At 35.2% G+C, this 22,862-nt stretch overlaps 1 protein-coding gene across 2 annotated transcripts in view; it reads left to right on the top strand.

The window, feature by feature from the left end:
* The window catches only part of LOC118742368 (uncharacterized protein DDB_G0283357), a 242,541-nt gene extending 223,045 nt beyond the window's left edge, over positions 1 to 19,496 (top strand). For both annotated transcript variants that reach the window (XM_036474389.1, XM_036474388.1), the window contains 4 exons: positions 12,891 to 13,089; positions 13,167 to 13,282; positions 18,724 to 18,798; positions 18,881 to 19,496. In XM_036474389.1, coding sequence (XP_036330282.1) covers positions 12,891 to 13,089; positions 13,167 to 13,282; positions 18,724 to 18,798; positions 18,881 to 19,274 — 784 coding nt within the window. In that variant the 3' untranslated portion in view covers positions 19,275 to 19,496. The remainder of the gene's footprint in view (positions 1 to 12,890; positions 13,090 to 13,166; positions 13,283 to 18,723; positions 18,799 to 18,880) is intronic.
* The last annotated feature ends 3,366 nt before the right edge of the window (positions 19,497 to 22,862 follow it).

The following is a 22,862-nucleotide window of genomic DNA, read 5'->3' as shown; positions in this document are numbered from 1 at the left end:
TTGAAATTGTTCGAAATTGTTGTTGCTTGAGATTGAAAATGAAATTGTGTGTGTGAGTTTGTGAGTAAATTTAAAAATTAAATTGTTTGGAAACGTCAAGAATTTTAAAAGTGACTCTCAGCGGTTCTACCTTACTATATTTTTATCATGGGTAGAACCAAGGTGTATTAAACAAGGTGTGATTGACAACTCAGTGCGGCTCTCTTTTAAGGTACTATATTGTCAAAAAGTATAAACATCCGAATTAACCTTTAGTGATGCATGTATCTTGTCAGCACTGATGCCCTAGGCTTTTATTTTGATTACGGTTTTGTTTTACTTACATTACCAGGAATATATATATATTTTGTCAATAAAATAAAACAAATTGTTTATAAAATAGGTTTAGCAATTTTCTGGTTTTTAATTGCCCAAGTTTTATGCTTTTGTGCGTTGATTTTTATATTTAAATTTTTTATCCGAAACATTATTCGACACTTATAAAAGTAGGATTTTACATTTGTTTCCAATTTTATATGTGAGCTTAACTCTAACAATTTTGAAATTAAATTTTTCATGCGAAATAGTTTTCCATTAAAGTCTTTGCTTCGAGCAGTTTTAAATTAAGCTCTTCCATACTTGCTTGCATGGTTTTAATTATTTCGGTAAGAAGAAATATTTCTGTTCTCAACGTGCATTCTAAAGAGTCGCCTGTTTGAGTTTGGACATCAACAAATGTATCCTGATCGCGTTCTAAATCCTCACTTGTTTCAGTTATTTCGTATGACATTGGGACTGCGTCTGGGTATAAACGAGCTCGTTTGAAAGTGCTTGATTCAGACGGACAACTAACGAAATCACTTTCCTTGGAGTGGTTTTCACAAACGCGAGATGAATCAAGTAGTACAATACCACAGCTTTCCTCCCAACGCTGCCGTCTTAACTCGCAACTAGGTGGTTTAAAACATCGTACTGTTTTCGTGTCTTGACTTTTATTGCATACAGCGCACCGTTCAAACGTTTTCCTCCGTTTCATCTTGGTTTCCTTACATTAAATATTTAAGAAAAGTCGAACGTGTTTACTTATTACCCAACTTCAAATGTACTTACTTGCTCTCCTCGGCGGTTTATCTCTTAAAAATTTCACGTTTATTAAGAAAATTTGTATGCTTGAAAATTTTGTGTGTAACTTTTAAACAAAATCAAATTTGAAAAAAAAAAAAAAATTTCAAATGGGTTAAGAATTCATTTCAGTTTGACATTATAGCCTGTTTCTTATGAGAGCAATGTCAAAATCAATCACACTTTGTTGAATACCACACTTATTTCGGTACAAGATGATCGTAATGCATTTTCAATTCGAAATCAAAGAAAAACATTCCACGAAAATGTTTGCGATTTTAGAAAAATTAGTGTATATTTACAAACTACTGCAAAGAATGCAGTGTCATATCTTAAAAGGTTCAGAGAATTAACGACACAAACAAATATTTTATGGTCCAGGGTTCCTTCAAACCGCATTGCTATTTTTTCTAACTTTTCCTTTTTTTAGCCCAGTAACCACTTAAGTTATATCTTTTAATTTATACATGTGAATTATTTTCAATGAGCATTTTTTCATTTGCTCCTGAATTGGGGTACATTTTCTTATAGTACCTCTCATTCTTTTTTATATCATATATATACACTGCGATGCTCGGGATAGTATTTTGAATATACCAGCAATATATGTAAAAGTAGTGGCGGTTACTGTAGAGTAGTTATTAGCAGTACGCACTACCATTACGCAGCGCTAGAGTTCAAGCCGAGTTTCCCTCCAACATCGACATATAAAAAACAAAAAAGTTTTTTTTCTAATAGCGGTCGCTCCTCTGCTGGTAATAGTTAACCTCCGAGTGTATTCTGTCATGGAAACAGCTTCTCATAACTGACATTTGTGCCAAAAAAGATATTTGCTCACCGGAAGTTCATATCATCAAACCCTTAACCATTTATAACCTTAACCATTTATAATTAAATATCGATCCATAAGGAGAAGAGATAATTAAGTTTAAAAGAGAGAACCGTTTTTAATTAAGATTAAGGGCCGGTTACTCAATGTCTGGTTAACACTAATCTCCGGTAAAACATCGTTATCGACGTTACCGACTCCATGTTATATGCATGGAGCCGAACACGTCGATAATGATGTTTAAACGGAGATTAGTGTTAACCAGACATTGAGTAACCGGCCCTAAAACTTCTCTCTCCTGTAAAATTTAGGCAACCTCATATACGAGGTTTTGTATTTTCTTGATGCGCGGTTTTGTACTTTAAATGACGATATGTAAAGGTATTGCATACATATTTTGGTGCCTTTTCAAGTATAAAATCCATTGAGAAACGAAAGAAAGCGGCATCCCTATGATTTCAACTTATGAAAAACGTTTTTAATATGAAAGATAAAAAACGTAAACAAGCAATTTCTGAACAAAAAACTGTTTATCCACAAAGATGTTTGAATGGAAGCATTACAGATTTGAAAAAATGGCAAACCGCAAGGCTTTATTGGCAATAGGTCCTTTTTAAAGCACATTAAAAAAAAAAGCTTCTACATAGTTTCGAAATTAGCACAAAATGAAATTTTTTTGTTTGTTGTTTACAAAAAAATACTTGCCAAGCATATAAGTCAAAATTGTTCAATATATATCGCTTTCATTCATTTCTTCATAGATTTGGTGCTTCTTTTATAGGAAAATTCATACGGCTTATGAACAGATTCATACCATGTAAATGCACCATTAAGCTCACATATAAAATTGGAAACAAATGTAAAATCCTGCTTTTATACATAAGTGTCGAATAATGTTTAGGATAAAAAGTTTAAATATAAAAATAAACGCACAAAAGCATAAAACTTTGGCAATTAAAAACAAGAAAATTGCTAAAACTATTTTGTAAACAATTTGTTTTATTTTATTGACAAAATATATATATTCCAGGTAATGTAAGTAAAACAAAACTATAATCAAAATAAAAGCCTAGGGCATCAGTGCTGACAAGATACATGCAAAACTAAGGGTTAATTCGTTTGTTTATACTTTTTGACATAATAGTACATACCTTAAAAGAGAGCCGCACTGAATTGTCAATCACACATTGTTTAATACACCTTGGGTATGCTCAAGGTGTATCAAACAAGGTGTGATTGACGGTTCAGTGCGGCTCTCTTTTAAGGTACTATAATGTCAAAAAGTATAAACAAACAAATTAACCCTTAGCTTCCATGTATCTTATCAGCACTGATGCCCTAGGCTTTTATTTCGATTATAGTTTTGTTTTACTTACATTACTTGGAATATATATATTTTGTGAATAAAATAAAACAAATTGTTTACAAAATAATTTTAGCAATTTTCTTGTTTTTAATTGCCCAGCGCAGCTTTTATGCGTTTATTTTTATATTTAAATTTTTTATCCTAAACATTATTCGACACTTATAAAAGTAGGATTTTACATTTGTTTCCAATTTTATATGTGAGCTTAACTTTAACAATTTTGAAATTAAATTTTTTTCATGCGAAAACTATTTTTTCCATTAAAGACTTTGCTTCGAGCACTTTTAAATTAAGCTCTTCCATACTAGCTTGCTTGGTTTTAATTATTTCGGTAAGAAGAAATATTTCTGTTCTCAACGTGCATTCTAAAGAGTCGCCTGTTTGAGTTTGGACATCAACAAAGAATGTATCCTGATCGCGTACTATAACCTCAATGGTATCAGTTATTTCGTATGGCATTGGAACTGCGTCTGGGTATAAACGAGCTCGTTTGAAAGTGCTTGATTCGGACGGACAACTAATGAAATCACTTTCCTTGAAGTGGTTTTCACAAACGCGAGATGAATCACGTAGTACAACACCACAGCTTTCTTTCCATCGCTGCCGTCTTAATTCGCAACTAGGTGGTTTAAAACGTTAAATATGAGCATGCCCACCAGACAATTTTCGTTGCCAGCAATAAGAAAACGGGTTGCCAGTCGCTTTAAAATGTCCGCCGAAGGCGACTCGCCTGGGCGAGTCGGTTTCTTATCTTTTTAATATTGCTACAGGAGATATTTGGAATTTTTTTTTAGTACTTCATTTATTTTTTGCATAGAAAATTATAACTTAAAAATGGAGTTAATTATTTCTCTCGCTATGGGGCTTCCTATTTTTTTTCAAGCGTATCTTGGGCATAAATTAAATCCTTCTGGACATTACTGTTGGCGCGAAATTCGTCAGTGTGGGATTTTTGATAACTTATTTATTCTTAAAATGACATGAAAGAAATGATTGGTCACCACGGCAATAAGTCGTCGAGTCCCCAATTTGTTGCCGTTGACGACTTTTGCCTATTTCTCATGTTTTGTGTGGTGGGTACTTTCATGAAATATGTAGTATGTACAATATATGTATGTACAATGAACATATCGACGGCTAAGCGGAAGATCGACCTATCTAGGCAGCCAGTTCGAGTTTTTCAATCAAATACGTTTCAACCAAATTCAGAAGTAGCGCGCTCTTGAAAAGTTTTTTGAGATAGGGCGTTTTCGAACTGGCTGCCGAGATAAGGTGATCTTCCACTCAGCCATCGATATGTATATATGTTCAAGAATATTTGGCTCTGCCCTTGTTCGATGGGTCTAAAGACCGCCGCGTAGAAACTAATTAAAATGAAAGCACCCAAAATGGCTTGAATGATACCCTCTTATTTTAATGACTACCAACGAGAACCTTTAGGGAACTTAAGGCTGACATTACCGCCATCAAAAAGTTTAATTGCACGATATTAAAATCGTGAGTGACGTTTTCAAAGGCAGGATGGGCAAGAATGGGGCCTTTGGTCTCACTGGCGAACATTTCAGCCTCCTCGGAATATCCCATAACAAACTCTGGCTTTTCGGCTTCGCCAGGGCCCGAAATATGGTAGTCTGCAGCACTAAGTTCAAACATAACAAGATCCATCAAACCCCAGATCTGTTTTCTGATCGAAACGCGAGAGACTAAATGGATCACGTTCATCGAAGATACGCACTCGCCCCTGTGCAGGAAAAAAAATTAGCAAGACCAGGAAGGTTCGACATCGAAAACCTCTTATTACGTCGGATATCCTGTATCTTCAACAAACCGGCATATCCCTGCGGCGCATTGCTAAATGGGGATCGTTTGCAATATGCATTGCGTAAATCACCGCTGACCAATTTAAAGTTATAACGCACATTGTAGGCAGTCTGCTTAGAATATGCATTACAATCTAGAAACGAAAACGCCATAAGAGTATTCGGCCGCATCATACCTTCCGATTACAAACAAAATCAGTATGTAAAAGTCGCTAACCACAAACCGGTCATGCTTATAGAAAAGTAAGCTGGATTGTAATCGATTCATGCAAAAACGCAAAAGCATGTGCAAAAATATAAGTCAATTCATGACAACTGATCTCTTCTTCTTATTTGGCGCTGTAACCGCCTAAGAGATTTTGGCCGAGTTCAACAAAGCACGCCAGTCGTTTCTTTTCTGTGCCAACTGGCGCCAATTGGAAATGCCAAGTGAAGCTAAGTCCTTCTCCACCTGATTTTCCATATCAGTGGGGCCTTCCTCTTCCTCTGCTACCACCAGCGGGTTCCGAGTTGAATACTTTCAGAGCTGGAGCGTCGGTGTCTATTCGAACGACATGGCCAAGCCAGCGGAGCCGCTGTATTTTAATTCGCTGCACTATGTCCATGTCGTTGTAAAGCTCATACAGCTCATCGTTCCATCATCTGCAGTACTCGCCGTCGCCAACGCGTAAAGGCCCGTAAATCTTCCGCAAAATCTCTCTCTCGAATACTCCAAGAGCTGCCTCATCAGATGTTGTCATTGTCCATGCTTCTGCGCCATATACCAGCACGGGCATGATGAGTGACTTATATAGTGTGGTTTTCGTACGTCGAGAGAAGACTTTACTCCTGAATTGCCTACTCAGTCCAAAATAGCACTTGTTGGCAAGAGTGATTCTGCGTTCCGAGGCGTTCTGACTTCATTATCGGTGTTAATGCTGGTTCCAATTAACCGAAATTCTCTACTTTCTCGAAATTATAACTGTCAAAAGTGCCGTGGGTGCCAAGGCGCGAATGTGCCGACTGTTTGTTTGATGACAGGAGATACTTCGTCTTGTCCTCGTTTACCACCAGACCCATTCGCTTTACTTCCTTATCCAACTTGGAAAAGGCAGAACAGATTTCGCGGTTTTTGTTACCGATTATATAGATTTCATCGGCATAAGCGAGCAATTGCACGCTCTTGTAGTAAATTGTTCCTGAGCGGTTCAGTTCTGCAGCTTTTATTATCTTCTCCAACATTAGATTAAAGAAGTCACATGAAAGAGGGTCGCCCTGTCTGAAGCCCCGTTTGGTGGCGAACGGCTCGGAGAGCTCTTTCCCGTTTCTGACGAAGCTGGTGGTATTGCTGAACGTAATTTTACACAGCCGTATCAGTTTGGCGGGGATGCAAAATTCAGATTCAGACATAGCGGCGTATAGGTCACTCCTTTTAGTGCTGTCGAAACTATAACTGATCGGTGATAACTGATCGTCAGCTGAAAATTTCCCAGTTCACTAATGCTTCCGTAGCACATCAAGCTAAAAATGCAGAGATAAAGCTATGTGCGTTTGCGGCGGAGCACAATATTGCATTTGATCACTTATCAGTGCTGTTGAAAACGGACTTCAGTGATTCAAAAATTGCATCACAATTGCACACGAATGATATGTACAAATAACGCATAAGTAGATGCAATATATGTTTTAAAGTAATATTTTTATATTAAGAATATTACATGTAAATTGAATTGTTATTGTTATTGACTGAGTTATACGGTTATTCATCAAGGAGAATAATTGATTTTCCATTTTAAAAAACTGGGTTATATAAAAAGGGGAAAAGACGGGAAAACCTAAAATGAAAAATGGGAAAAATATATACAGTTGCATGGACAAAAAGGGAAGAGGCTCTCCCAAAATATGGCAACACTGGTTACACTTACGAGGAACATAGCGAATGCACAGAATCGCGAATACCACTATTATTAACTTTATGAAAAGAATGTCGATAGCCATTTTTGTATTTTAGGAGATTTTAATCTAAATGAATTGTTTGGTCTGATTTTTTAAATAATGCTACCTTATCACCTACTAATGTAAATCTTTCCCATGAAATTAACCTTGGACAGTCTTTTTAGCATCAATCTTATCCAAATAAATGCCCTTCTCAATAAGATTAGTAATATTCTGGACCTAATTTTTATATATGAAAATATGATTTTCCAGCTAAATGAAAGTAATTTTCTCATCTGTAAATCTTATATGCATCATGTTCCTTTATTATTATCACTTAAATTTGTCGATTACATTTCATCCTCAAATGATGGTACCCGGTCTTCTAATTTTCGGAATGCCAGTTTCGAAGTTTTGAATTCAATCAAATACAAAATTAATTGGGATTCGCTTTTTCTTTCAAAAAATATGCTTTGAAGCCTTCCTACTTAGGCACTCCGCACATTAAGCGCCTAATCATAGTACTGTAATCGTTTCGTCATACTAAAGTATGAAGCTTTTATGCCGAAAACATGTATTTCAATGAAGCTCCGTATATTACGAATCATAATCATGTTTTCGCCTAATCATAAAAGCTTCATAAATCGAAGCGCCCAACATTTTTAAACGGCGTTTCCACAGCAACCGAATCACGTGGTTCGCTCTCTCAATTATGAACGGTGAATCAACCTGTTTACGCGCACATTCGTGATTCACGTTGCATCTCTACTTTTTGTTCTTTGCTTTTATTAACCGACTTCCAAAAAAGGAGGAGGTTATCAGTTCGTCGGAATATTTTTTTTATTATTATTTTTTTTTTTTATGTATGTTACCGCATAACTTTGGACCACGTCAACCGATTTCGATAATTCTTTTTGCATCGGAAAGGTAGTGTCTCAGAGGTGGTCCACTACTAAGATCCGATCAGCGGATCAGGAGATATATATATATATATTTTTTTTTATATGAGAGTTGAAGTCGGTTTATTTTTGCTAAAAATTACTTGTTTTATGTTGAATGTTCTGTTTATTGTGCATTTCAACGGTGGAGAAAAAATGTGCAGTGGTTAATTAGCTAAATCAATAGTTTTACCGAATCTATTTTCCCAATGTTTGTGCTGGTGGGTATGTCTGTGGTCTATGTATTTTGACAGCCGTTAACGGTACAAATTAGAGAAGACAACGATTTGTGCTTGATTCGCATGTTGATTGGATCTGAATCACCTACGAATGAAGTGATTCGTTCTGAAAAATTTTGTATGGCGAATTACGTGATTCGGTTCTTAATTGGGACGCCAATCACGAATGAGAGAGCGAATTACGAATGGGGGAGCGAATCACTTGTCGTGGAAACATCGTTTAAGACGCTTGCCGTTTTGAAATCCGCATTTGTTTACTTTTTTGTGTTGGAAATTAAAATTATTTGTCATTTCAACAGGAAATAATTGAAAATAAATGATAAGTGTAGAAAGTGTTTTTAGCTGGTGACTTATGCAGGGGGTGCAAGTGTGCAGAAGTCGAGTCGTCGTGCATTCGTTTCGGCATGACAAAGCGATTACTCTACTTTGATTAGGCGTGTAATGTGCGGGGTGCCTTAGCATTCAAGAAACTCTCCACAGCAATCTCTCCCTTCTTCCGACTCGCATACATAAGCTGCCTTAGTACACTTAAGAGCTAAAGAGGTTAATGAATAAAAGGAACAAATATTTTAATTTACATCAAGCCACCGATAATATGAGTTATAAAGAGAAATATTTAAATTGTATGTGTCAATTAAATGAGCTTGACAAATTATTATATAATAATTATATCGCTCGTTACGAACTTCAGACAAAGTCAAACCCCAAAGCTTTCTGGAAATACATTCGTTCTACAAAAGGGTGCTCAAATATTCCTACTTATTTAAACTACAACTAATAAGTCTTTTACTAGTTTGGTAGATTCGGTAAATCTTTTTGCAGACTTTTTAAAATCGAATTTTGTCATGGATACTGATAGCTATTATTTCAAATTGTGATACCTCTAACTCTGTAGACTTTGGAGGAATGGCTGTCACTGAACTGGACGTTGCTAATTGCATCTTCACCTTAAACATGATTCAATAATACAAGGTTAGATAATTACGGACAGCCGCGGTTTGACACTCCCTTACATTTGCGAAGGACAGAGGAAGGGGGAAGAATGCAATCCCTTGTTGCGAAAATGGTAGTAGAAAAGAAAGCAAAGTAGGCAATTAGTAGTGAAATTCCTTTTGTAAATTCTAATATATTTGCAGGAAATCTGACAGTTTAAACGAAATACTGAACGAAATATAAATGCATCTACGTGAATTACGTAATTAATGTCTATTTAGCTGTATAAAAAATTCAATAGGACTCAAAATTAAAATAAAACTACTATCAGATTTATGTAAACATCCAATTTCAAAACAATTTATGTTTTCATCGGTTAAATCTGCTTCATATTGCAACATATTGCATCAAAGCTTATACTTCTAGAAACTGTCTCTTAAAATTAATAAATGTTTAGAAATGACCTTGTCTAAATCACGAAATCGAATACCTTCAAAATGCTCACTCTCATGTGTAGAGCCTGGCACTGTTGTTGAATTCCTGGATCTAGGAGTGCTCTTTAATTCGGGATTTACCTTTGTTAACCACATCAATTACATCATTCCTAAGGCGTATTCTAACTTAGCTTTCATGGGACGCTATGTTAGATTTTAAAGATCGGTATACTCGAAAATTGCTTTATGATTCCTTAGCGCGGTCTAAATTGGAATACGCCTCCTTAATATGGAATCCGATATAAGCGTCTCAGTCCCTAAGAATTGAAAGAGTGCAGAGGAGTTTCATTCTGTTTGCTCTGCAACCGCTTCATTTTAATGAGCCCGGTCTATCTTAAATGGTTCGCTCTCTCAATTACGAACGGCGAATCAACCTGTTTACACGACACATTCGTGATTCACTTTGCATCTCTGCTTCTTGCTCTTTGCTTTTGTTTACTGTTTAATGTTTTGTTTATTGTGCATTTCAACGGTGCAGAAAAAAAATTAGTGGTTATTAGCTAAATCAATAGTTTTTACGAATCTAGCTATTTTTTCAATGTTTGTGCTGGTGGGTACAGAAGACAACGATTTGTTCTTGATTCGCATGGTGATTGGATCTGAATCACCTACGAATGACTGAGAGGAAAAACGCGATGTCCAAAACGTACTTAAATTTTGGAACACTTTCCGCCCTATCAAATTACAGAAGCACTGAAAGTAATAGAGACGACGAACCCGAGCCCCAGTCGAGGATCATGGAGTCGATGTCCCTCGTCTGACTATGACCAAGTACGAACAGGAATTATTTTGCTGAAAAAAAACAAATCTGCTTGAGCGAACGGCCTGTCAGCCGAGCTATTCAACTACGGCGACAAGGAGTTGAAACGGCATCAACTTTTAAGGTGCCCACACTCACCGACGTGTACGTATGCCGTGTCTGTTTGACGTAGCAACATATAAAATTTACTGTTGATAGAGAGAGAAGCACGCGTAAAGCTGATGCCAGATAAAACTTTGTAGCTTTGCGTGACATTTATAACTTTGCCAGCAAAGCGCCAGACGCAAAAGGTATGCCACAATGAACGCCAAGAAAACAATGTTGTACCGCTTTTTTACTCATCAAAGTTGCTGTGGATTTTAATTATTTTGATTTAAAATTATCAGCAATGTAATTAAGTTTTATGTTTCTGCATGAAAACCCGAATTTGGACGAAACAAAATAAATATTAAACCGGCTGATTGCCAAAGCGCGCAAAAAGATGGGAGTTGACCATCTTTTCGCTTCGCGCTGCCGCTTCAACGATTTATGTGGCATGTTTTGTGCATTTTCATACAATTCATCTTATCTGTCAAAGCGAATCTGTCACGTAAAGCGAAGCAAAAGTTTTATGTGACATCAGCTTAACCGTCCCACGTACACGGTGGTGAGTTTTCATTTACATGGCACTCTCGTAAGTTTGATCGGGTGAGCCACACTCACGTACGTTAACGTGTCAGCTGACACGATCAAACTTATGAGAGCACCATGTAAATCAGTCATGCCCAGCGCCGGGCACTTGCATATGGAATTCTGCCAGCGCAGGGCACTTGCTTGTGGAGTTCTGCCGACGTTGGGCATGACTGATGTAAATGAAAACTCACCACCGTGTACGTGCGACGGTTACGCGTGCTTCTCTCTCTTTCTATCAACTGTAAGTTTTATATGTTGCTACGTCAAACAGACACGGCATACGTACACGTCGGTGAGTGTGGGCACCATTACGCAGAATATGATCAGATAAACTCATGACCGATAAAAGCGCAAACAGTCAACGACGTAGCGTAGACATAGGTTGACGCAGAAACGATCTATCTTATGGGATTCGCGTGTTAACGAAAACTCACCACCGCATGGCGGTGACGTTGCCGTTGCTTTTCTCTCTCTCTATCAACAGTAAATTTGATATGCTGCTACGTACGTCAACCTACGTTTACGCTACGTTGTTGACTAACTGAGCTATAAGTGGGATTTAAAGACCCGACATTGGCGTTGCATTGGCGCTAACGTCGCTTCGACAGCTGGCTATGAATACATGAATTCAAATGCAGTCGTCCACGTAGCCAAAATTAGGCAACACTAACGCCAACACAAAGCAGAACGATGACCAACTGTGAATCTTTTTCCTTTTTAATCCCATGCGGTCAAAAAAATTTAGTTTGAATGCAATTATTGATATGTTAAATTAGTAGCCAAAGTATTCGCTGCCAAGCGTTCATTGTAGCAAGCACTGGCGTTACTAGCGCTGCTTTCGAAGCGGCGCCAACGCAACGCTAAAGTTGTATGTGGAGAGCAGTGTTGCCGCGAATCGTTTTTAGTGGTAGCCAAATTCCTTTAAAAAAAAGGGCTAAAAAAGAGCTAAAAAAATTCCTTGTAGCTAAAAATGGTAGCTAAAATGGTTTACTTACATATACATATAAAAGTATATACGCAAACATTTTCAATAAGTAATGGTATAGAAAAACAATGAACTCTGGACAAAAGCTAATATTTTATCCAACCAAAAACCTTTTTGTATAAAAGGGGAAATATACGACACCAGCGTGCTGGCTCCATCAAGTGATTGTACCATCAGGCTCAAAGCATATAACTTACCAGCACGCTGATACAATATTTATTTCTTTTCAAATGAGGTCGAGGAAAGATCGAAATGATTAGAGCCGAGATTTCATAATTTTTGTTAAACATTGTTTCTTTTTTTGTTTTAATTCACAACTGCAATATTCGTGAACTTAATCTTCCACAAACACGGCTTTGACTCATATAGTGCAAGAAATTTCCGCCAAAATATTTTTTACTTAAAAAATTGAACTCGCCGTGTTTACAACATATTAGTCTTGACAATATTGTCTGGTGTGAACCCTAAGTTAGGATGGCAGTTAGGCTCTCTTCTTGGATTTGTCCCAATAGGCTTTTTCGAATGGAGGTTGTTATTCAGAATCAGGCTCAGATATTTAATACCGCCGAGCAAAGTTGTTTCAGTTAAGACCCACTATTGCATCTCATTGTTTCTTGAGGTTTATATGTACCTCTTGAATCGTGATGTATAGTGAAATTAAACGGAAACCTTTGGTTAAAATTTCACTCTTTACGAAACCATCAAGATTATTTTTTTTATAATAATATAATATTTCTCAAAAAGGCCAGGTATTTGCTAATACATATTTACAACTGAATGGTTCATGATCACGCATGCACAATTAACATAATTTTTATATTTATTTGCTTTTATTATAGTTTGAAAATTTGGCCTAACTCGCCGGTCCACATTCCGAAGTATGATGGCATATTGCCGTACACTGGTGGATCGCCTGTCACCAACACCAACCCCATAGCAATTAACAGTGTCACTTCAACAAATTCACCAACGTTGAAACTAATGGATGGTAACATGGTGTCCCCGCAGCAGTCCACCACGCCAGACATGGATGACTATGTGAGTTATTGAAAACGTTTGACCACACTGCTAATTAAATAATTAAATTTAAATTTATTCAACATTGCTACTGTTAGGCTATCAACATTTTGCCAGAGTCCACTCCGTCCCAAGTCGCACAGTGGCTGAACCACCATCGCTTGACGTCTTACCTTTCAACATTTGCCCACTTTTCAGGCTCTGATATTATGAGGTAAACTAATACATATGTGTGTTAAGGTATGTTTAAATTTTACCCTTGAACACCACTCGGTGGGACTCAGATTGAATTCGAGTAGGGAAACATGTAGAAAAAGAAGTTCCTAATCGGAAACGATGTAAAAAGTTGGGTTCCTCCATTCGTGTAAAACTTCAAGATGGAAATAACCAAGCACTTTATTGGTCTTTGGTATTTAATATATGTATTTATTTTCAATTCCTTTGGAAGTACTTTCACTTAATTTTATTCAGTAACGAGTTGAGCATAAAAAAGCTGTAATTGCTTCCCACAATAAGTAAAATAAAGTTTATTTAATAAACAATTTCATATATAAATGCATGTACATACATAGCCCTGCGGTCAACTAATTATGTTAATGACATGTTTTCCAGTTTTGGCCATTTTGCAAGCTTTTACAACTTTTCTGGGTTAAAACCTGTAAAACTGTCGAAAGGCAAAAGAAGCCAGAGAACCGAGTACGAGAACGCTTTCTAGAAACATCCCGTAAACTCTTGCAACTTCTTGCAAGTTAGGGAACGCAACTTATGTTTCACCTGTGTGTAACCAAATTTTGCAATCAATTTTTAACCAGCTTCCCGTTGAGCTAGACCGCCCCATTCCCACAACACTCACAATTACTGCGCCTAAAACACAATATAAACATTGTTTCGCCGTTGTCACTTACTCAGTAGGTCATAACAATAAAACTGACAATTGTCATACGACAGCCTAAAATAAATTTGCGGCATAGTATTAGGCGCAGTAGTAAAGGCAATAGTCAGCCGCTGAGTTTTGTCAGTGGTGTGGGAATAGGGCGGAGAAACTTAGGACTATAGTCCGACAGATTCCAATTTTTTTTTCAGGTACCGATGCCGATGCCGATTAATCGGCTTATGGGGAAAGAATCGGCCGATGCCGATTCCATAAAAAATTACAAATAAATGTATTAATTCATAAAATCAGTTCATTTCACGGAGTTAAAAAAAAAAACAAAAGAAAAGAAATAATTGAATTAATTGGCTTGTTATGCAACATTACATACACATGTATGTACATACATACATATGTATGTGTAAAAATATATGTACATATATCACATTTAAAACACTTTTATATGGTGCTAAGCAAAAAATTTTAAGGAACATAAAATTTCATTTCGTTTTGTACTAAAATACACTCCTTTGCACTGAATGCATAAGAACTTATATGCTAGGAATGTATGTACATACATATAGTGGTCCGCAAAATAAAAGTCTAGCTAGTATACAACAAACACCATATAAATTCAGATTTCAAACTTTGTACAAAAATGAGAAAAATTCTGCTTATTTTCACCAAAATTTCAATTTTTTTAATCAGAATTTTGGTATGCAGTTTTGTAGACCATTTCATTCTAGTATAATGAAGTGCAAGTTTCAAGCTGCTATAAAATCCCGGTAATTTTTGGCAATTTTTTTTGCTGGCAGTGTTCTCCATATAAAAGAAAATTCTCGCACATACTTTTGTATGGAAAAAACGTGAAACACTTTCAACAAAAAAAAAATCATTTTTGGTGACTGTCTGCAAATGTTTTTTAATGTTGGCTGTCGCTTCACCTGAACATTTGAAAAGAAATTCCAAAGAATCGGCGAAAAAAGGCCGATGCCGATGCTCAATTTTGTGCCGATACTAGCCGATGCCGATGCCGATTAATCGGTACTCTACTTAGGACTGTAAACATAGCTCAGAACCCGATGACAATGCAATATGAAAGATGAACTATCCGCTAGGTGATGCGGGTGTCGAGATTAGGGTTGCCAGATTCTGAAACGAAGAAAGGAGTAACATTTCTATTTTCGATAGAAAAAAAGCAACACATAAAAAAGGAGTACATTTTTTTTTTAATTTCTGTACAATTTATTGTTACAAATTACCATTAATTAGGTACAAGCAAACAAAGATATCTTAGATATATTTTTCAACAATAAATGCTAAAAATAAATAACTAAATTCTACAAAATAATTCCAGACTCTTCTTGAATATATGGCCATTTTTGTTAAATTTAAGCCCCATAATTAATTTAACACTAGAGTACACGCGCTCTTTTTTTACACCAATGCACGCGTGGACTACTATAGTAGACCATTTGAGAATGTTAAAAAATCTTTTTTAGATAACATTTAAATGAAACATATAGTTAAAAACATATACTTATCTATTACGCTTGCGATAACAAATTTAAATTTTTTCATAGAAAGTAGGAATCTTGAAATAAAAAATAATTTACACCCTTATTCTGTATCCCGAACGATAGGCAACCCGAACGATTCGTCTGCAGAGGAATGCTTAAAAAATTAGTCCGGCGGCATCATTTTAGGCGGTTTAAGCGCAACCGAGACCATTGCAACGTAATGTATGAAAAGCAAGACGAAGACGACCGATAGAGTTTAAAATCGAAATCAGAGAGGTTGTCGTCTGCAGACGAATCGTTCGTTTTGCCTATCGTTTGTGATGCCGAATAAGGCCCTTAATTATGTAATAGAAAATATAAAAATAATTTTACTTCTTAGATCAATGTTTAACATTTTCTTCTTAAAGCAATATTACTTAATAAACTATCAGTTTTCGTAACATTGAGTGCCTACCGCAGACTAGTGATAAGATAAAAACCATTTTTTACAAGTCTTGCACCTCGTTTTTGTGGATGGACATAAAGCTCTGGTACAATATGTAGGTGAACCGACAAACAAAAATTTGGTATTATGTACATCGTGCTGTACTTCTTGAGATGCATCTAAGAGCATCCTTATTTCAAATTTTAGTTGTTAGAGTAGTGTTTCAATAGATGTACGGCGATTCAAAGGTGGTTCCAATAAATCAAGGGACTGCTCTTGTAAAAAGTTACCCGTTAAAATTTTCTTCATTATTGACATTCATTTGGTTGATTATGAGAGCGTTGATTGCAGTAATGTTCATCAAATTGAAAAATATTTTAAGTAATCATCGGCGGCAGTTTCTAAGAACACTGCTTCACCGCATATGCATAGTAACCAAATTACAAGTTCAGTACATTAATACTCGCGCGGACTACTATAGTAGGCCCGCGATTTCCGCATCACGAAACACGAAACCACGAAAAAGTGCGTACGCGTGGAAGTCAAGCGCAATACTCACCCGTCGACAAATTTGAAGCATAATGCTTTCCTGGAACCGCACCGCTCTAACATACAAAACTGTCAAGTTATCAGCAAAAATGTTACCGTGGTCTAAATTGCTAAGTCCCAATTTAAAAATTGTATGGGTGAGAAAAAAACTTCTTATAGCCATTTTCTTCAAAAATTTCGCAGAACTTTGAATACAACATTTTTCCTGTTTAAAGCAAAGCAAAACTCCATACGAATCAGAGGGATTCGATCGGTATTAAAATATTTCGTACTATTTTGGCCTTATCGAATTTTCGGAGCTTTTCGTGGACTCAGCACATTTTCCTTTCATTGAATATAAAACAAGGACCTCTACCCTTTTCGAAACGATACATGTTTAATTTCTCTAGCCTCTTATATCAAAGTATGAGTTTTCATAAAAAGTCCACTAAGCAACTTTTTATTCTAAGCTAGCTGTATCTTCATTGAATTGTTATGAATATTAATTAAACTGTACTGATATATTAATCATTTTCTTATTAATGCAAATAATGTAAAAATTTATTAAATTGTTACCAATTGTCTGGAAATAATAAAAAAAAGTTAAAAAAATAGTGAGCTACTTTTTAGGTATATTTGACAGCAAAAAGGAACATTTCTATTGTCAAATTAGGCACAATTTGAAATTTCGATCTTCCATCCCTGCTATGACTTATGAGTTGATACATATAAAGCCTGCTTAAGTCCCCTATAAAAGTGTTTTGGAAATTTTGCTTCAAGACTAACTGAATACATACATATGTATGTATTAAGTCCATATCGTATTTTTCAAACGTGCTTAAGTCCAACATAAAGACTTCATTATTTTGAATATGCCTTAATTTTTCATAGTTTCTTCTTCGCAAAATGCTTCCAAGATATATTTTGTAAATTTTTTTTTCAGTTTTGCATGAAAAGAAAGAACCACAACTTCCCAAAATTTTCTTATGGTGGACTTAGGCTGGTTTCTCTATAACTTTAAATTCAGTTTAGTAAGGGCGAAGATATTGAAAATAAGATAGATCGTGTCAGCTGACACGTTCTCCGTTTTTACGGTCGTGGGTAACTGCGCTTTAAGTCATTACTATATAATGTTTATCCCCGAGCGCACTTGTGTGCAAGGGTATTATAACTTTGTTCACATAACGGTTGTTTGTAACAGGCAAAACGAATCGAGACAGATATAAACAAATGTATACATAAATATTCAGAATGAAAAAAGAAATCGATTAAACAGTGACTGTCTGTCCGTCTGTGCTCACGATAACTCGAGTAAAAATCGAGATATCTTAACGAAACTTGGTATGTGTACGTAGGACGAATGGTATTGGGCGAAATCGGACAATAACCACGCCTACCTCCCATATAACGGTAGTTTTCAGAAATACGAAAACTGCGATATTTTAGTAACTACTTAAGCCTATTCACTGAAAATTGATATTTACAATGATTTTTAGACCGAAAATAAGAATATTATAAATTTTTCGAAAATGGGCGTAGCCACGCCCACTTATGATTACATATATATATCTCGGTAACCGCTCCACAAATTTCCACCAAACTTCGCACGGTTATTGGTCTTGATACAGCATACCGAATGGCGGAAATTTTTTAAAATCGGATAATAACCACGCCCACATCCCATAAAACGGTAATTTAGAGAAATACGAGATCTTCAATAAATCGCTAAATACCGAAGCTAATTTATTCAAAATTGATTTTTGCTATAATTCTGTAGCAAAAAATACGTTTATAATATTTTGGAAAATGGGAGCGCCACCGCCTACTTATGACCACGTGTCTGTATCTCGATAACCATTCGAGCCATTTGCACCAAACTCTGTGTGATCATCATTTTAATCGGACTAAATTAGGCCCACTTTTCATATAACGGTAAATTTCAGAAGTGCTTGAAACCTCGAAATATTGAAATTTAAGTAAGCTAATTTACATAAAATTGATACTAACAACATTCCCTTGAAAATAAGTAACATTATGGAATTTTGGAAAATGGGCGTGATACCGCTCACGTATATTTATATAAGTTTATCGAAGATGTTTGAAATATAATAAAATCATCCCTGCTTACCATGGAGCTGTAGTTTTCGGAAAGGTGAAAAAAACTATGTTTAATAACTGCGCGGGGTATCTTATGTTCGGCTCCGTCCGAACTTAAGACTTTTTTACTTGTTTCTATTAATTTTATTTCAATATTACTTAGACGTTTTAACAAAAACACTAACATTTACACACATACTTTTTTTCAATTCAAGGATGTCTAAGGAGGATTTAATTCAAATATGCGGCCTTGCCGATGGGATTCGTATGTTCAATATACTGCGCGCTAAGTACGTTGCATTTAATATACATATGTACTCATTTCGAATACGTAAATATACATGGTCACTAACATAAACAATCACATTGCAGAGCAATTGCACCTCGTCTTACACTCTACGTAAGTATGGACGGTAGTAGCTACAACGCCATATATTTGGTCTCCAACACATCAAGAGAACTAATGCAGAAGCTTTGCAAAATGCCCGGATTTTACGAGATGATTGCAAACGGCACTACAAACGGAACAATGGAAAATGGAACTATATACAGCAACTGGAGCATGCATTCTAAATATTCCGGAAGTGGTTCAAACATCTTTAGTGATAGCTCTAAAAATTTTATATTTTTAGCTGGCCCGTCAGGAGTGCATGTAAATGTAACTGATGAGGTATTGAATAACGAAGTAAAAGACGGAAGTCTTTATACTCTGGAAGTACAAAATGGCCAAGTTGTTATGAAATTGATTAACAAAAATGATAACTGAAGACGAAATATTCGTATCAGGCATATTCTTAATTTATAAGCCCACAATTTTAATATTCAACCCAACCTAAGCTTTGATCTGACTCAATTACCAACAAAAATTATTATTACCTTCCATTTAGAAACATACTCATATGTACCAGGTTATAAGAAATTTAACAGCTTTTTTAATTACTGCATCAAAATTAATATTTATTTTGAGTAAAGATAAAATTTTCAAATACGGATGTTTGTTTTTGGTTTCTACATACATATATGTATGTACATATACATATATGTGTTTCAATTTTAATGTTATTTCTTTCCGATGAGAACAAGATTGCTAATATCGATATAATTACATACTTATGTACATACATATGTATGTACATAGTATATCTGTATGTACATATATCTGACCAGCAAACACAGTCTCAAACGTTTGAGGAAATGTGTTTCTCAATTTGATATCAAATGTTTTTGTCAAATGATTCTCAAATTGAAAACGAGGTTTAAATTTTACATTTGAAATTCATTTGAGGTTGATTTGAAGAAAGATGGCAAGTGTCAAACGATATAAAAATGCGCAGTTAAATCAAAAATTGTAAGAATAAAACTTGGATCAATTGAAAAAAAGCAATGAATAGAAAAAAATTTTCAAAGAGAAAGCCCACAAATAGTGGATTTGATGTTTGCGCGGATTGAAGAAGTTGCAGCCCTTCAAGACGAATTTATTATAAATTACTTTATCTTAACTGTTTCTTTTGTTATGTATATACATATGTGCATCGCGAAGAAAAAATAAATATGAAATATACATTTCCTGTAATAAATTCTATTTCCACATTTGAAGTACAATTGATAAATAACCATTGAAATTGATTTGAGAGTTAACCATATTCTCAAATGGAGATAAAACTCTCCTTTTTATTGAGAAAGCAGTCATTTTCAAATCAATATCAAATCATTTTCAAACGTTTAAAATTTGAGAAAGGCTTTGATTTTAAGTCATTCTCAAATGTATATCAAACCTAATTGTTTGCTGGATGTATACAATATACAGCAGTTGAATCCACACATATACATGCATAAATATACATATATGTATACATAAACTTATATTTCCTATTATAATCTTATTTTTTGCATGCATATTGTTTAAGAAAAATTCAAACTTAAATCAAAAAGGCAGGCCACACAAAGCACTTTTATTGAGAGACAACTACTAACAATCAAACAAATTATCAGAATTTTACCGTAAAAAATTTACTATTGAAAATTTTAAATTGGCTTTGAAAATTTTTTTTTCACTAAATGTATGTGTGTGTTTGAGCAAACATACACATTTGCATGAATTCTTATTGTTAAAATGGTTGAAAAGACAAAATGGTGAAAAATAAATAGTAAATAAATGAAAGGTCTGCGAATATAACATGTATTTTAATTCCAAACTAAGTTCCCTTCAGCAGAGCATAACTTAAGAGCTGAGTATGCTTACATTGTAAGTGCAGGTCATAGACAGCGTTGCCGCTTTGGTAATTTTCAACCAAAATTGGTAATTTTTTTCTTTATTTATCAAGTTTGGTAATTTATTTATCAAATTTGGTAACTTTTTCGATTCGGTCTTACATGGTTCTGATTCCACATTAGTAAGTGGCCTGTAAGCGCTTCCTTTTATAGAAATACCAGGTAATCCTGAAAGTTTCGCAAGGTGAAAGTTGTTCCAGCGTTCCTTGGCTACTAGAATGGTGTGATCTTTAACAAACTGCTTGAAAGTGGCTATTGCTAAGTATATCCACCGAGTCCTTTCCTGGAAGGTTTTGGGTGGTCCTACCTTTCCCTGTCAGTTCATCAGCTTTGCAATTACCATCAATTTTCCGGTATACCCGGCAACCATATATATGAGTAGAATTCTACGTAAATATGTATGTTGTCGTTCAAAAAGCTACGGCATTCAGCGGGGGACTTCACTGTGTCTATGTGTGAGTCGAAAGCTTTCCTTCAAGCGTTGAATTTTTGGTATATTTTCTTGTCACTTGTTTACATACAGTGGGCGAAAAAATTATAGCCGCACCATATTTTGACAAGTTTTAACATATTACAAAAAATTACCAAACTTATTTTATGTGCAGAACTGTAAAAACATACATGTCGAGCCCTAACTGCCAAAATAACGTATGCATGTTTGTGCAGTTCTGTACATAAAATAAGTTTGGTAATTTTTTGTTCAAATTGGTAACTTTTTTCGGTGATTTTGGTAAAATAATAAAAAAAAATTCTGTGGCAACACTGGTCATAGACAAGCAGCGCATGTTAAACAGGGGTGTAATTACACTCCGCATAGAGCGCATAACCTCCCATAATCAGCTGTTCAGTGTAATCAGTTAGTCTGTTCCAGTTAGGGATGTTAATTTTTCAACAACTTAAATCGAAAAAACTGCTTCTATATTGTTTGAGAAACTCTACCACCATAAAATAAACCCGTTTTTTTCATTTAAAGTTGCGCTTTAATTTTTTCTCTTCGACGTCAGGATTTATTTTAAAGGACTTTGTAATTTCAAAGATATGATTAATTCCAAAAATTATCTAAAAAATTCAACGCAAGGTAGAATACAAATATGGGAACCAAATACAAGAGGAGATTTCTTTAGAATTAAAAAAATAAAATTGTTTGGATTCACAAGTACGAATAGGTAATTTTTAAAGCTGATGAAGTTAGATGGACGAAATTCATGGATGTTGTCGAGTTTATATAAGTCCTTAACATATAATTTTTTCAAAAACAAATATTGCGATACTTCAAAGATAAAATTTTAAAAGGACATTTTCAATACTTACCAGTCCTTCGGCACCAAAAGCTTGAATCTGTTTAAATTCTACGGCATTTCCTTTTTAATTTGATGCCCATCCTTTTTCTCTAAACACATTTCTCTGAATTTTCTAAATAATTTTTGAATTACTAATGCAATTTTACTATATTTAGCCCATTTCGCGAATATATTGATATTTGTGTTAAAAATTTACTATCGCGCGGTGTTATATGTATAATCAGCTAGAGATTTATAAAAAATTGTTAATTATTAAATAAATAAAAAAAAATTAGCCAATACTGGTCAAGAAAAGGAGTTCCTATTATTGCCATCAGTGCAAATTACAAGGCCTGGATCCCGAGATTAACATTCCTAGTTCCACTACTCCAAGATTTAGTTAGGAAGATATAACCGAAGAATGCGTATTCAAAGCCTTAACGAAGTCGGCTTTAAAGTTAGTTTCTGGTTTTTGTCATGATTTTCAATGGAAAAGCAGCAACTAACTTTATAATATGTATCCAAACGACCTCTCAGTAAATCTGATGAATACCTACAGGAATAGACTAACAGGCCAACCTAATAATCACGCACGCCGGCAATTACTGTCAAAAATTTCTCATGCACACACAACTTGTGCCCCATTTAGTCTATTTGTGGTATATTGGAGTACTTACAAAAGTGTTCCTCTGTCATGCAGTAGCGGACCAACTCGTGTCTCTGCGTCAGCTTATTGTTTGTTACCCGATCACTGCTCGTGTTTTAACGAAATGTGATTGAAGTGGAGCATTTGAAAGCACATT

This window comes from Rhagoletis pomonella, unplaced genomic scaffold (genome assembly GCF_013731165.1).
Source record: "Rhagoletis pomonella isolate Grant_MI unplaced genomic scaffold, Rhpom_1.0 Rhpom_scaffold_00007, whole genome shotgun sequence".
Classification (NCBI taxonomy): Eukaryota; Metazoa; Arthropoda; class Insecta; order Diptera; family Tephritidae; genus Rhagoletis; species Rhagoletis pomonella.
The sequence above is the reverse complement of the archived record's forward strand: the minus strand, read 5'-3'. Positions and strand labels throughout refer to the sequence as shown.